The sequence below is a fragment of the Aquila chrysaetos genome, chromosome 1, assembly GCF_900496995.4.
Source record: "Aquila chrysaetos chrysaetos chromosome 1, bAquChr1.4, whole genome shotgun sequence".
Taxonomy (NCBI): domain Eukaryota; kingdom Metazoa; phylum Chordata; class Aves; order Accipitriformes; family Accipitridae; genus Aquila; species Aquila chrysaetos.
Window position 1 is genome coordinate 36,866,300 of NC_044004.1, and position 16,617 is coordinate 36,882,916.

The following is a 16,617-nucleotide window of genomic DNA, read 5'->3' on the forward strand; positions in this document are numbered from 1 at the left end:
CTGAGACCGGCTCAAGCTATAAGCAACATGTTAGGATTTCCTAACCTGAGCACTCAGCTAGTGAGAGAAAGTAACGCTGACCCTGATGTAAAGATATGACCTTGCCCTCCTATAGGGAAGGACGTCACTGATGGTATTTAGACAGGGCTGGGACCTTACCTGTAAGAAAATCTGATGCAGATTGGCTTTGCTTGAGAAGTTGTAGCTTGCTGATGGAGAAACACCCAAAGCTGGGAAACTGATATTGGGTAAATATTGCTCTACCCAGAGCATGGGTTGGGTTGTAAAACAGCTGTCTCTTCTCTGTGGGAGCAAATTCTCCAGAGGTGACTCAGCAGTCAGTGGGATGAGAACCAGACACTCATTGTTTTTGCACGATGGGCAAAGCCGCGACTTTAATCTGTGTCCTCCAGGTGAGGGCTTCAACCTCCAGCAGAGACTTACTGATGAATGAGATACGGTAACTGAAAGTCAGGATCGATGACATCAAAAATATGAAAGCCAAAATGAACGAAGTGCAGTGGCACATGATGAAAGCAATGGCAACTGTAGGCAGCAACTTGGAAACTCTCTGCAATACACGCTTGCTGCAGGCAGCCTGGCAGAGGCCAGCCTTTGGGGCCTAATTATAAATATTCTCAGGTTAGCTTAAATAACTACTGTCAGAATAAAGGCCTTTTTCTTCGTTAGGTCATGCTGCAAGCCCAACTCCCACAGTCCTTAAGCACTGATGTCAGAAGTTAAAGCTGAACTCTGTATAACCTCTGGGCTATAAAGGATGCCAAATGCAAAATATCTGGGAGTTTTAAAATGACATTTTATGCTAGCCCTGGATAGTTTACTTTGTACCTATACTAAGTTCAAGCCAACATTTTAAGTCTCTTTTGTGCTCCATGTAGAAGTGTAGCAGAAAGATCAAACATAGAATATTATTTTATTCTTGGAAAGCAGGCACATGGGCACTGATTCGCCAGATATTTAGCCTCTCAAATTACCCCTCCTTTAATGGGAAAATCTGAAATCCGAATACTTTGCTGAAATAGGTCTACATTTGGCTAGCACTAGATGACTGTAAGATTGTGCAAGATTGCTAGACTTTCAGCTCATACTTTCATCTTTTAAGGCTGCTGTTCAAACAAGATAATGAACGGCAGAAACTGCTGTGCAAGGCACTGGTGAACGTGCAGAATACCCAGTTATTCTCTTGGAGGAGCCACTGGCATATGAATGGATGTGTTGAGCTCAGTGTCCTGAGGAACATGTTAGTGTCATGGCACAGCAGGATTAGTAACACCTACTTTATTTTTGCTGATTACGGTTTTATTTTTTATACTAAATAAACTAATCTTGATCAACTTGCTTAGCTTGCCAAGTTTCCATCCCCACCCACACCCTTGTACGTTGACCCCTGTTTCTAGAATAGCAGTAAAATCCTTCACCACAGTCCCCCACCATACAGAGAAATGACCAGACAGCAGAGATGAAGCAGAAAATGCAGTATCCAGTTACTTAGGACTATCTGGTTTTGCCATCTAGCAAGCTTGACTAGGTGATTTTGACAAAGAAATGCATTGCGCAAGGTTTTCTCAATGAGGTAAAAACTCCTGCATTACAGGACACCCGCGTCCAGGCAAGCACAGTCTTGGGCTAATTAAGTAATGATGTTGCAGGGACATGAGTTAGAAATGTTGGGGAGGTACTGGAGGTGGAGATGGGTTGATATCCAAGCAAAACTCAAATCTTTTGGAAGGAGTGAAGGCTGGTTTCAGTCCAAGACAATGATACCCTCTCCCGGAGCCGGACGGTCCTGTGCTCAGGCCGACACACCATGGGGTGAGGAGGAGGTGGTCTTCTGCCGCATGCAGCCATGAGGTGCCATCACCTGGTGCAGGCTTCCCAGTCTTTCCTGACCTGAGCTCCTTCATATCTTCCAGTGGCAGACACTCACTGCGTAGTGAGTTTAAGCCCACTGGTGATCAGCTTATTTTTCTTAATTGCCTTCACGACCACTAGAAAGTAACTCATAAATCTCCATGGCTCTGCAAGGTTCAGCTTAAAATTGTTATTCCAATACACACTAGCTATATGAAACGTGCTTTTCCTTAGGGGCACCTTTTGGGGGTTTATTCCACGTGATGTTTGCACGTCCCTACCTCAGCCCTGCAGATGTGCAGCCTTTCCTGCTGGGCAGCAGCAACTAGCAGATTTAGAGCATCGCTGACTGTGTTTAGTCTTGTTGGAGACACGTCACTCCCTGCTGCTGTCCCCCCCAACCCTTTTCTTCCCTCCTTCACTATGTATGCAGTTTAGGTAATTTGTGTTTTTGAAGGGGGGAGAATGAGCTGCAATTACTGCCCAAGAGAAAACATTAAGAGAAGATGCTCTCGGAGACCTGGGTGCTGGTCATATAACAGCTGGGTTAAGAAAGGTACTAAGCAAAACACTTAAAAGGTTCTCCTGCTGAATAAATACTCCTGTTCTTCTCCCTCCATGAGAACATAAAGTGCTAGGATGGCTGGAGCCAGTGCTTTTTGTGTTTCCCAGCCCCGGGTGCAGTTTTTTCCTGTGAATTTGTCCCACGTACATTTTAACAGTCACGGTCTTCAGGGACAAGGCGTTGCACACCTGAATGGCACTTTGGTGTGAACAGCCACCTGCTTTGTTCGTTCTGAACCTGATTTAGTTTCATTTAATGGAAGCACAGCCTGTTCCCCAAGGGGAACATTGTCGGGGAGCATTGACAGGGAAGGGCAGTGCCGGCGATGATGCACCAAGCCTATCCAGCTCCTCGCAAGGTAACTGGGAGCCACTGAGGGGACTCCACTGGGTCGTTAAGTTTCTTCATCTCCCCTAGATTTTTCTCTAATAGAAAAGTTATTAATATGACTTGTGACTGTTGCAGTGAAGGATGGAGTGACATCTGCTCTCCAAACATCACAACTGCCTGGACTGAGACACTTCAAAGAACATTTAATCAGCCCCTGGCTGTCGATCAGGACCACCACTGTCCCGCTTTGATGTACTCATTATCCAGCATGTGGATGCTTCCAGTAAGGCAAGTCTTATACCAGCCAGGTAGGTTAGAGGAAAACTGTGCCTCAAGAAGCTGTGAAAGATCGCTGCTTTCCTCCAGGAAAGCTAGAGTTTCTAGCTTTGAAATGTTCTGTAGCTAACAAGTGTGTGACTTTATCATATACATCTGTACATGACTGACAGCAAGAGCAACCCATTTCCTATGTCTTGAATTCCTCATGACTGAACTACTGCACACCAAAAGATTGCAGAAATAATGGACTTTATGTTAAATATCGTCTAGGAAGATCTGACGGAGCAGCAGATGCCTTGCGTAATGTGCCCCTCCATGCTTCTCATTGGTGAGAATGCACAGTGCGGGAGCAAAGAAGCTGATATTAAACTTCTGCAGCCAATGACTTCTACCACGATAAGACCTTCTGTCAGCTCAGAAGGCAGATACATGCATTGCCAGAGGTTTTCTGTGGAAGTCAGCAGAGGGGCTGGTACCACCTGTGATGTTGTCAGCTTGGGTTTGGCGGGGAGAAGAGGAAGAAGGACCTCAGTCCAGCAGAGTTCTGACCTTAAAACTTCAGACTGGCACAAATTCTCTTTGTCTTCTTCAAAGAGATGCAAGCAGCTTATCATTCCCCTCAAGGCTTTTATGTCTGGAGGTGGCCATGCCTTCTTCTCTAATGAGAGAAAAGAAACAACCAAACAAGTAAGTCAGGCCGTGTTGGCCAACGTGTTCAACTACTATTGTGTGTGAAGGAGAACAGGAACTGAAGAGGAATTATAAGCCGACAATGACTCATGTTATGCCTTCTTGTCTTTCTTCCAGAAGAGAAAGAAGGACAAGTTTTCCCTTTCAATTCTCTAATTCACTGGGGAAAAGGGAAACCATGTTTTACTTTTAGCAGCTTTTGTTCTTGTATGTGCGTGACCTAAGGGCACAGATAGAGCTGCGCTGCTGGGGAGACTGGTACAGCTGACAAGCCAGACTGAACCATTGGTGTGAGCCCAGAGAATTTTCTTTCATTTCTATCATTGTGCTTGTGATTTCTGCAGGCCCAAAAAAAAAAAAAAAAAAAAAAACCCAACCAAAAACCAGATTCAAGGACACTGGAGGCAGTTTTCTGAAAACGGAAACCTGCTTTTTGCCGGGAGGATTTCCTGAGCAATCTAAGTCATTGAGGATCTTGTCTCAAAGTTTTGATCTGTGGGGTATCTCCTCATGTACAAATTGGGCTGAGGGATTTTCTTTCCTTTATATATGCTTCTTCCTAAACCTGGTCTTACAGCTCACTAGTGAGGACTGTTGTCTCTGGACACCAGCTCAGGCTCTGATAGCTTTTGTAAGAGCATTTGTATCAAAATATTGTTGTGCTGGAGTCTCCAAGGCCATCTGGGGCCTTGCGCAGACAGGGTGCTTACAAATGAATGTGAACCAAAGCAAATCAACATTGCTTGGCAGGGATGAAATGTATTGCTAGGGTCTGTCTCTGCCAAGCTAGACTGTTTGGCTCCGGTCCCACTCTTCGGGGGGATTGTCTGTCAAAACACAATTTGGTATTGTACGGCGTCATGGTTACATGGCTCACTACTCCTTTAACCCCTCTCAGGCCTTCCGCCCTTGTTATTTGTTGAGTGGAAACTTGTGAACCTCCAACTCTTACAGCAGACCTTGGGCTCTGGTACCTTGCACCAGTTGTCCCTCATGCTGCTGTGTTGGTTCAGGTAGATCTTTCCCTCAGGAGCTGTCAACCAGTAGATTGCAACCCTCTTGAAAGGAAGGCATTATTTCTAAATGCCATGAAATCATAAGAAGACATATATTTGTACTATCTCTTGATGGAAGCCTGGTTTCTTGTCCTAACCACCTCAAAAACCTGCTCATCCTTTCAAGGTGGGAGTCCAGCTTGGGCACTTGATTGTCTCTCCTTGATTGCTGCTTCTGCTGAGCCCTGCTGGCAAGACCAGAGGCCACCCATTAGAGGACAAGCCAAGACATCAGTGTGAATGTCCTCATGGGTTTGCCAAAGGGTGTATAATCATATTGCCCTCCCCACTTCTGGACATGTTTATGAGTTCATTCAACATAAGTATGGACATAGCAAATTACCACAGTGGCTTGCCCAAGACACCACACTACAGGGGGCTCCAAGCCCATTTCATATAGTTTTTGCTATAGTAAAAATCCTCAGTAAGCACTGGTAGAAGTGCCGTCTCTCAGTGGAGGTTCTGCAGGGCCACCTCCCGTCCTGGAAGCCCGGCAAGGGCAGCAGCAGGAGGATGTGCATGTTCCCATATTCCCTTCGGGAGGTGGGTGAAGAGGCAGATCCACAGCTGAGAGCCCACTGAGCCTGGAGATGGCCGAGAAGAGTGGTGGCTCTCCGTAGGTATGACACGCGGCACGTGCCATCCCGCAGGCAGGCAGCTGCCCGCACCGCTGCCCAGGCTGTCACGTCGCCTGCCAGCCTGGCACGCAGCTGCAGCCTCGTCCCCGGCGGGCAGGGCAGCAGCAGCCTTGCACAGGCTGGGACGCCTGCGACACACAGCCCGGCTGCCCAGGTCACGCAGCCTTGCGGCTTTCCCATCGTGCTGCACGATTTGGGTGTTTTCCTTCAAAGTTTAGGCTAGAGCACGCTGGTACTGCCCGGCCCTCCCTGGCGATGTCTGCTCCAGGGGCTGGGCTGGTGGCGGGGTCCGGGACCTGTTATCGTCCCAGCAGACTGGGGACCATAGTCCATCTGTCCTTCTCCTATGCACGGGGCTGTATGGATGGCCCCAGGCCTCAGCTGTCTCTGACCCGAGGTGCAGCACAGCTGTGTGACCTTGGGTTGGTTTTGTTGAGAAAACTGCTGCTGCACTGTGAGAAAATACGTGAACTAAAGCCAGGCAAGATAAGAAAAGTCAAAACATAAGACAGAATTAAAGTTGTCAAGACGATGATAGCTAGCAATGCAAGGCTCCAAGAGTAAGTGCTATGTGAAAAGGGATAAACCCCTGAAGGGCTGGTTCAGTCACTATCTTGCTCTAAAGATCCCTGGGCTGGAGCTTAGGAATGCTCCGAGTCCTTGGCTCAGGTGTAACTCTGATGTGAGGGTACATCCCAAATGCTGGGCTCTGAGATAGGGGATGGGAAAAAAAAGGAAGCAAAAGAGTGGCTGGGCCAGTCATAGAGAGGGAGAGACCATGAAGAGTGCATTTAGTCCACTGGGAGGGAGGAAGCGCGAGGAATTTGAGATGGTGAACACGAGCATAGCCAGCTGAAGAGCCTGAGCAGCCCTGCTCGACTGCCGGCTCCCCCTCCGGCCTCTTCCACCTGCCTTGAACGACTGACTCCCTCCTCCAGAATAACCCCAGCACCCCTTTCTCTGACAAGGCATCTTCTTTCTTGAGCTGGAAGCCCCGTGGGAGCAGGGCAGGGACAGCACGTCTCCAGCCATGTTCCGGGAGCGGTGACCTGCAGACAGCCGCTCTGGCTCACGGGCACTGGCACCGGGTACAAAGCCGTGCAAAAGGCAAGCCAGGACGCGAGGGGGTTTTGCACAGGGGTAAATAAGCGTTTGGGGCAAGGGAGGCTGAAAGCCATCTTGCTGAGCTTGCATCAGCCTGGTGTTTGGTAAGAGGCGACTAGACATGCTGGATGTGCAATTGGGAGCTTTGTAAGGAGCAAACAGAGGTTCGGACATCCACATCGGGGTGGCGGCCAGCTATTGCAGCCTTCCCCAGGTGCAAACGTCCGTGAGGGGCCGTTCCCACGATGAGTGAGACAACACTATGAACTTCTTTTATTTGGGAAAAACAATTCAAGTAAAGTGAGTTAAGATGTAATTATACTATACAGCAAGCGCTGGCATTGCATTAGAGGTATAGTTAGGCTCCTGTGGCTGGCAGAAGTAGCTGGTGGTGACTCATGACTAAAATGTGAACAATTTTTCACTTTTAATATGAAATTTGGTACCACCCAGCTCTTAATATCTTAATAATATCAGCGGCCCGAAACTAAGTGTATAATTTGTTCCGTCTAATGCCGAAAGCTCGATTTTTCTACTAGCGCATCAGGAGCTGCATTAGTCCCACGGCAGCGCAGAGCAAGTGGAGAGGACGGGGTCCTTTGCAGGGGCTTGGGTGCAGGTGGAGGTGAGCTTGCTCTGCGGCACAGCCGTGCCGTCGAAACGCCAGACCTCAGCCCACCTACTCCACCTCCCACCCTGGGGAGATGCTTCGCCTTAATCTCAGCCTGAGCTTCCATCGCAAGCCCCTGCCAGAAAGAGAAGAAGAAAGCGCACGTTCGCGTGGCTGGAGGTGTAACGCTCTCTTTTAAAGAAAGCAGCCCCCCTCTCTGGTGGGACCTCTGCAAGCCGCAGCCCCGCCGCGGAGCTGGGCTGGCCGCCCAGCGGGCTCTGCTCCCTGCGAGCAGCGGCCGAGCCGAGCGGAGCGGGCTGGACCGGGCTGGGCGCTGCGCTCCCGCCTCGGCCGGGTCGCCGGAGCATCCCCGCAGGCTCCTCTTACTTTTGCGCCGTGTTTTCCCCATCGCTGCGAAGCTTTTTTTTTTTTTTTTTTTTTTCTTCCCGTAGCTGGGAAGTACCCAGCTTCTCCCCCCCCCCCCGCCCCCGCTCGCTCGACGTTAATCATCTGCTTGCAATTAACCTGTGACCTCCCACGCCCGCGGCCGCGCAGGGCAGCGCTGTAGCTTTAACGCGGCCGGCGGGAGCGGGAGGGAGGACAGCAGTGCCAGGGCCAGCCCCGCAGCCGCCGCAGATCCCTCACCGCTCCCCGGCCCCGGCCCCGGCCCCGGCCCCGCTGCCCGCCATGGGGAGCCGCAGCCTCCTGGCCGCCCTCCTCGCCGCCGCCTTCGCCTCCCTCCTGCCGCCCCCCGCCGCCCCCTCGGGCCACCGCAAGCTCCTGGTGTTCCTGCTCGACGGCTTTCGCTTCGACTACATCGACGACAGGGAGCTGGAGGGTCTGCCGGGCTTTCGGGACATCGTGAACATGGGGGTGAAGGTGGATTACATGACGCCAGACTTCCCCAGCCTCTCCTACCCAAACTACTACACGCTGATGACGGGTGAGTCCTCGCGGTTCTGTGCCGGGATGGTCTTCGGGGCTGCCGGCTCCCCGTGCCAAAGCGGAGGGCAGCTCCCCGCGACTTTGTCCTCCAAAGGCGGCGTAAAGATAACACAGGTTGTGCTTTTAGCTGGGAGTTTGAAAGCACCGTGGCATTACAGCTCGGTATCGCTTGTCTAAAACCTGCTTTGAGCTTGGAAATGCTGCGTGGAGCTGATTTTTAAAGTTCCTTTTGCTCTCCCACAGTGCTGCCGGGTCCCTACCTGCTGCCGCCACAGCGGCGTGGCCATCCAGAACTCCCTGGTGGGAGCACTGATGGGGGCTACTGCATAGAGAACATACAAACGAGTGGGAAACGCATGGGAAATTAATACGGAGCCTGCTCAGAGCCTTTCCGGTTAATAAAAAGGCGTGTAAACTGAGGGTGGCTAAGATAAGAACTTATTTTCAGTCAGCAGGTCTGCTTTGGCAAGTTCAGCATTAAATTTCTTTTTAAACTTAACAGACTTTCATAGGTCACTGTCTTAACTTTGCCCTAAGTCCTCATATCTGTAATAATCTGAAATAGCCAAAGAGAAAAACATTAAGGATTTTTGCTTTTGGTCCCTTACAGTTTTTCTGAATGCCCAGGAAAGGCTTTCAGAAAATTGAGAGGATAATCATAGTTTTCATGATGGCGATTTGCTTTTAATCTAAGTGGAGCAACACATGATTACAGTGACGCTAGGAAGGTGCGCAGAGTACAGCTGGGCCATTTCCATCAGAGAGAGAGACACCCTGGAAACAACAGTTAAGTAAAAAACCAAAACAATCAGAAAAGGTTTTCTGGAATTTCCAATTGGATTTTTCTCTGGAGTTATTTAATAAACAAGACCTTCCAACTAATGAGGAGGGGTGAGAAAATCTGTCCTCTCCTAAGATATGTGGCATCTTCTGCTGTCCTTAGAACAATACAATGCCCAGCAGTCCATACACCGCTTGCTGGGAAAGCAAACAGATGCCATTGTAAGACTAAAATCTGACATCAGTTGTGCCCAGCTTGTTTTGAAACCGCTTAACCCCTTCCTCCCTCTCTCTCAAGAGGAATGCCTTTCTCTTGCTCATCTCTGAACAGAGAAGAGTACAAAGCCGCCACAGTTTTTTTTCATGAAGTGGTGCAAAGGCATGAATGCAGAGCAAATGTCACGACTGAAAATAGAGGTGTCCTTCCACTTCAGACCATGTTCTTTAGGCGTACGTAGGCAAACCAGCTTAACACTTCATGTGTGCAAAAAGCCTTAGGATGGAGTTTTTAAAGACAAGAGGGAAAGCGACTGCTTTTGCTCCTTACCACATTTAATCATCACTCCTATTAAGTGTGTATGTGTAGAGTGAAGTCTATAATCAGCCTTTCAAGGAGTTTTGAAAACATCCTATTTCGTATTCACAAAGAAGGAGTTTTGTTTTAGATGATGAAACACCACTACTAGACTTTTCACATTTTTAGGGAACCAGTTTCTACACCCCAGCTTGAAGCAATGAGACAATCTGTGAGACCAAACTCAACTCTTCTTGCAAGTCTCCTGGCCTTCATAATGAGGATCTCAATGCACATATAACTTAACTGCAAATAACAATTCACCTTCATAACACATGAGTCACAGCAGTGTTAAATAGGTCAGGAACCAACTGAGGACCAAGTTTAGGTGATGAACATGCCCAAAGGAAGATCCAAGATTGCACTTGAGCCCTCGGGGTGTTAGTGTACCCAGTGGCTGTGTCCTGACACGACAGCAGGGTAAATCCCGTGGCTGCGCTGTTCTTACTCCTAATGCCATGGTGCGGTCTCCACAGAAAGGAGATGACACATTTTAGGCAATGGTGGGGTTAGGAGCATGGGGCATGCGGCAGGTGTAGCATTAGCTGTGTTCAGTCTGTGCACGTTCGATTCGGAAAGCTGGGACAGCTTTTGGAAAAAATGCGGCATGACGGGGTGACATGAGCATCGTGCTGTAGCAACCTGCTTAGGGCTGGGCAAGTTACCGTCTCCCCATCGCTGTTGTGTGAGCATGGGAAAGCTTATACCACATCTCACCGTTCGTGTATCTCCGCTGCGGGGGGTGGGGGACTGTAACTGGTTTTGCTTCTATTTGCAAGTGGGACGTGCGGGACTTAAATGTTGCCACAGTTTCTTCTGGGAAATCAGGGACTACCCAAGGACAGGCTGTTCTTCATGCCTTGTCCTGAATTGCCGTATCATGAGCTGTTAAGAAAGTCACATTTTACCCTCCAAATTGCTATATTTTAGCATTTGTGAGTGCAGTTTCATAGTATATTGGCTTTGTGCAGCTAAATCAGCTTAAGAAATTTCTGACCCCACCTGCACACTCTCACCCCTGACTTGTTTGTTATATCCCACCACTCTCTTGGGTAAACACTCCTGTCCCTTCCTTATCTGCTCGTTCACAAGGTCTTGTGGCTCCGCACCCATTCAGGAGCATACACTGCTGCCAGGTCTCAGAGAGTGTGTGCATGAAAACGCTGCGGTTGGGATGTATTTCTCTCTTGCCTCTATCCATTCATGTGAGTAAGGTCTCTTTTCTGTGCACCATCCTTCACCCAGCATCTGCACAAGCTTCATGACTCCAGAGGGGGTAGTTGTTACGTGGGATGTTCTCCCTCATTTCAGTGGCTTTGGAGGAGGACAGTGGACTCTGCTCCTCAGACACCATCACCATTGGGACAAGTCGGTCCCCTCAAATCTGAACTCACCTCCTCCTCCTGCCCAGAGCTGCAGGTGGAGGTTATGGATGTCAGCAGCATCTGCCCTGCCGCATCTCAATGCAGACACCAAACCGCACCCATCAGCCCAGCCAGAGGGTAACTTTCCTCTGCAACGGGCAACTAGCAAGCAATAGCACGCAGCGCAGCCACCTGATTATCTGCAGGATCTTTTAGTTGTTATATTTTACTTTACTGATGTTTTCAAGAGGGCAGCCTAACTGAATTTAATACTCACAAGAAGTAGCAAGTTTACCGAGCTTTTCAAAGCTATAACCAAATAGATGCAACCATAACTGATGATCAAGAACCATGGATCTAAAACCAACTAACTAATGTAGGCTAATGTGAAGCATACCCTCTTTTGCTGAGACTAAGTGCTAGGCAAAGTACAGACATGGAAGAATGGGGCCCAATCTAGGTAAACAAAACAGATTTTGGAAGGGAAGCGGGAGGAGGGAGATGACTTGCCCATGGTTACGCAGCGCTGCAGGGCAATGGCAGAGCTCTCCGTGGCAGAGCACCTTACTACTTAAATCTGCTGCTGCTGTTAACCTACAAGAAAATATTTGCTGGAGCTTCCCGGAGTGACACAGAAAGCCTCCACCCAAAGCCCGGGGCCTACCTAGAGGTCTTTTCCCTTCCTCCACATCTACAGCAATTATGAGAAAGAAAAGCAGAGCATAGAAACAAGAGGAACGCAAATGGTTTGTCTTCATGTAAAGTCACTGAGTGATTCAGAGCATGCGAAAAGCTCCCGTCTCCCTGCAAGCCAGGGCACCGCATCATGACCCGCTGCTCCGGGGCATCCCCCCCACAGGCACCCGGGCTCCCCACTGCACCCACCATGCGGTCCTGGGTCACACTGTCCTCCTCCAGCTCCCCTTGCCCAGTGTAAAGACACTGGGCATCGCAGCTGCCACCCAGCACCCTGCAGGGTCTCCCACCAAGGACGGGCTGGGGTGGCACTCACAGCTCAACAGGAAGACAAAGCACTGCCCTGAATTAGCTGAAAGACAAATGCTATTTGCTTGAAGAAGCACCAAACACCAGCCAAGTCATTGCTGGAGCAAAAGGATCTTGCCGACGCACAATCAGAGAAGTTGTTTTGTTACAAAAATCTGGTGGTGTGCAAGTAGTCCAAGGATGTACCGGCTTAAAATCCCACTCTTTGAAAAGCAATCATCTCTAACAACTTCATTCATGCCACCTTCCCCAGTTTTGGCTTCCACAGTGGTATAAAGACTGTTTCTTGAGCGGTTGGGTTGTTTTCTGAGCTACCAGGCTGAATCCTACTTGGTGTCCTCGTTCTCCATGCTCCAGTTAGGGTATTGCGGTTGTTGACCTGAAAGGTGTGACATAAAATGGTGAATTAGCTACAAAGATCTGTGGCTGCTCACAGGTGTGTTTGCGAGAGCTTTGCAGGGCTTGACATGGGCTTGGCAAAGGCGGGATGAAGGAGTCCAAATATGCGTATCCCAAAAGGATCACTTAATCAGACCATGCACTGTTTGTTTTGCAAAGAAAGGAATTAAGACCACAAGCCACCTCGGGTTTTTATCCTGTGGGGAGTTTTTAATTTTTCCCTTTCCCTGCTGTGGCCTGGCTCTGCAGGGAGCTCTCATGCCAAGCTAAATGGAAAGTCTGAGGTCTTCCCCGTAACTGCTGCAAGAATGAGTTATTGCTTCAGAGCCCTTCATGCCAGATCTTTCAAGAAAAGATGCTCACACTGAGGGGTTTGGGTGTCCCTCACCTGCAAACCCACAGGCATTGGCAGGGGGTGTGCTGGGGGACCCCCTGCACCCCAGTTCCCCTGAAGCCCCCGCCAGCTCAGGGCACACAGGGGCCCCTCGCATTTCCATCCCCAGCCAGCATAAACACGGGTGGACGGTATCACATCTGAGCTGGAAGCCCGGGCAGGATTTATTTTCCAAGATTCTAACAACAACAAATTAGATCTTTTCTGGCAGGTCATCTGTGAGGACGTGCCAGCCGCCCGGTCAGCTGTGCGGCCTCACGTCTAAGAGCCGTATTTCTTTTGGCCTTCGTGGGAAACGGAGGGAGTCCCTGCTTGCAGAGGTGGGTAGGTGGGGAGCTGCTTGGAGAGGAGCAGGTGAGAAGCATCCATGTCCCTCTTTGGACAGGACCTGATCTTAAATACTTGGCAGAGAAGCTGTGAGGTCCTGTGAAGCTTGCAGGATGGAGGAGGAGGTTGAACAGAGGACGTTTCAGTCTCCTGCACCCAAGGTGAGGGCTGTGGTCTTTGCAGGGCTGTCCCACACTTGTTGTAACTCAGTGACGGCATGTTTGGGGCTTCTCTAAAATACAGGGGTGGTGCGTGGTGTTTTCCCAGCTGCTGTGGCTCAGCCCTGCGTGTGCCATCACCTTCTCCTCTGCACGGCAGGAGGAAGACGGGCAACAGGGCAGAGGTCCCAGGGATGGGTGACGGTCAAGGTCTACTTTGCCAGGCTGAAGGTTTCACCCATCTTCCATGTTTCTACTGTCCTTCCTCCACTCCTCGCGCTCAGTGTTGCCATACTTGACAGCTGAGGGGCTTTGGTGGATGATGTTGCAGTCTGATAAATAGCCAGTCTGGGGTCTGGCTGATGTGCACGTGTACTACTACATTTATTGTTTGCTGTGAGAGGTCTCCTGGTTTACAGCACAGCATCTCCACTCTCTGTCCACTCGGTACCCAGAGGAAGCCCTGCCTGGTGATGGCTCTAGCAGATGCCTCTTTTCTGCTGCCCAGTTAATGGTATCCAGACTCCAGCCTCGTCCAGGAAAGGATGCTGACAGTTTCTGTTTAGCAGTTAGTTAAGCAAGTTTTTAACTACATAAACAATACCTGCATATTGTCTGAGGCACAAAAAATGGAGGGATAAGAGTACAATAGGGAAATTTATTATGCGTACACGTGAACTGAAACTATCTCAACTTCACTGTCCAAGCTGAGAAAAAAGCCAGAAGGACACAAAGAGCATGATGAGTGACAAGGGAATAGGGTTTTTTCTTTTTGCTCCTCTTTTAACCACCACAGATGCCAGCAGCAGCAAAGATTTAAAAGATTCTGTTCCTGACATACAGTTTTAAAATCAATAGTCTCTTCTTTTTCCTGGATTCAGTAGCTTTCCATTTCTAAAATTGTGTGTTGGGAAGCAAAAGAGCACAAAGACGACTGTGGTAATACTATTAACTGGCAGGGAAGGGGTACTCTCCTAGCAAGGACAGGCTGGAGAAGAGAGTGGGAACTGGGAGGGTTTTTCATTTTCACATTCTTCATCTCTCTTTGTTTACTTGCCGCCTGCAGAAAGGCTGCAATGCCAAGTGCCAAGATTTTTCTTTCACACATACACAAAATGTTGTAAAAATCTGTGTTTGCTTTCTACCAGTTAAAAAAATGGAAACACTTTCAAAGTGGGGAACAGAAAGTTTTCTCTCACACAAGTTCATATGCTACAAATTGAAGCACAGAGTTTTTTCCTTCTTACTAGCTACAACCTCACAGCTCACAACTAGTATACCTGCTACCAGCTATTAGCAGCAGTAGGTGGACGTTCACGTATCAAGGTATTTCCTTGCCCAGAGCTGAAGTCACAGCTGATAAAGAGAGAACTGCCAGAGGCTCGTACCCCCTCTAATGGTGTAGGCAGCAGCTTTGCCCATCATTTTATTCAGGCCCTCTGTAGTGCTTGGAGCTGCGGTGCCCTTGAGCTGTACCCAGCTGTGGGTGGTCAGGGGTCCCAGCGTGGTCCCTCAGCCCACTGCTGCCACTCAATTCAGACAGCTCGGAGCATTTGCTCTCCAGGGACACAAGACCTGCCTTCCCACACAAGCAAGCATCTGCAAAGCCTAAGCTGGATGCTCTGGAAGCAATTTTCATGCACCCCATCCATGGCCCCATTGTGAAAGCATTGAGTTAAGAGTTTCACACTCTTGTTAAATGAATCCCCTTCAGGAGAAAGAAATAATGCTGTGTATAGCAGAGATTTTTCTGTGCCTTTTGATGTGATCCTACTTGGATTGCAAAGTCTTGCCTGACGTAGGCTAAGGTGTTTCTGCTTTGAATCTGTCTGGTATTGGAAGTTGTAAAAAATTGGAAAGACTGCCAGCAAGCTCTTCTAGGACCATAAATTGTCCATGCACATCTTGCTGTGTTGGGGACCTGCAGATGGCAGGGCCACTTTTCCCAGACCAGCGTTCCCCCTCCCCAACTTCTCATGAGCCTTCTCCAGGCCACTTAAGGTTTAGCACATGAGTTTTGTTTTTTTCCCTGTAGTCTTTCTTTTCAAAGCAGGACAGATGAGACCCAGCAGGGGAAGAGAAGAGCAGGGCATCAAATCAGGCAGAGCTGGGCCCTTCAGGATGCTCTGCTCACAGCAGGCTGGCCTCAGTCCTTGGGGATGGCAACACCACAATATCTGCTCCAGAGCAGGAATACAGTGCTGGTGACTTTAAAGTCCTGCTCTCTTCCTCCTCGTGGCAGGCAGCATGAGCAGAGCGTTTCCCAGCACAAGTCATCCAGCAGGTCTCTGGGGGGGGTTGGAAGTGGGGTGAGGAGCTGAGAAATGAGCAGGTCTGGGTCAGCATTTAGGTGACTTCAAGAAAGGGAATAGCAGAGGAAAGACATTGTGGGGAGGGAAGGAAGGGGGCAAAGGCAGCTGCATGTCTCACTTGGGCTGTTAAAACCTACCTACCTTATGTGTGCACAGCTGTTTGTGTGGAGGAAATTAACCCTTCCCCAGCTTTTATAGCCCCATGGCAGCCTGTGCTTGCATTCGCCCTCCTGGCTCTTGTCACTTCCTGGGGAGTCGGGACATCATGGTGCGACATGGGAGGAAAGGTCTCACCGTAGCGGCAAGGCATGCGTATAATATTATATAGTACAGTACATTTAGCTAATGCATGTACTTATGTTCATCACCAGGTGGATACCACATGGGTACAGATTATGGTACCTTTGCTGCATTGGCTAATGTACACACTGTGGGTTGACTGATAAATCTGATTTGCTCAGTGCAGACACAGTTTAGCTCTGTTTCGTTGCCCGATGCACCAGATATAGCATTGTGCATCTGCCACATGCTGCCTCTCTTTTAAAAAAAAGATCATTGATTGTCTCAGAAAAGCATTTTCTCTTGTAGATTTAGATGCAGGTGGTCCCTGTATGATATATCATGCCGACTGGTGATCCTATGCACTACCCCTGCAGTCAGTGAAAGACCACCAAAGAAAGAAGAGGTCATTCCTGTAGCAAATGCTACAGGAGCACACGCTCTGGTTTCCAGATCTCACACGTGGTCAATGTAGGGTGCACAGCACTCAGCATTACTGTGCTGTTGTTGTGGGTGGCCAAGTGGCTGTGTGTTTTGTTGGTTTTTTTTTAATTTCATCTTTGTGTTGCATAGATTCATTTGAATGCTGACAAAAGTGCCTGGAGACATGGGAATGTGCTTTAGACAAAGCCAATGCTGTAAGAAATGGAGTGTCCAAGTAAGCTGTAGCATGCAGACTTGCAAATGCTTTTGCTGGCTCTCTTCCAGAAGGATACAGCAGTTATCATATTCCTGGGAACTATACCCTCTTTGTTTTCCTCTGTTGCTTGAGGAAGGGGTGCTTCTTACTACAATTGCAGTTAGTTTAAATAATGACATCTTTATGCTGAAATTGCTTTTTGCCCTGTTTCTAGTTTTGAAACTCATAAGATAATGTTTGATTACAGAGGAAAGCTGCAGTAACGGAAGCAATAATAAATTCAGCGTGTCATGGTGA

General features: G+C 48.9%; 1 protein-coding gene across 2 annotated transcripts in view; it reads left to right on the plus strand.

The window, feature by feature from the left end:
- The first annotated feature begins 7,619 nt into the window (after positions 1–7,619).
- ENPP6 (ectonucleotide pyrophosphatase/phosphodiesterase 6) overlaps positions 7,620–16,617 on the plus strand; it is a 33,875-nt gene continuing 24,877 nt past the window's right edge. Inside the window, exon 1 of one of the 2 annotated variants that reach the window (XM_030024649.2) lies at positions 7,620–8,086. In XM_030024649.2, coding sequence (XP_029880509.1) covers positions 7,831–8,086 — 256 coding nt within the window. In that variant the 5' untranslated portion in view covers positions 7,620–7,830. The remainder of the gene's footprint in view (positions 8,087–16,617) is intronic. The other variant, XM_041125463.1, reaches the window with a different exon arrangement.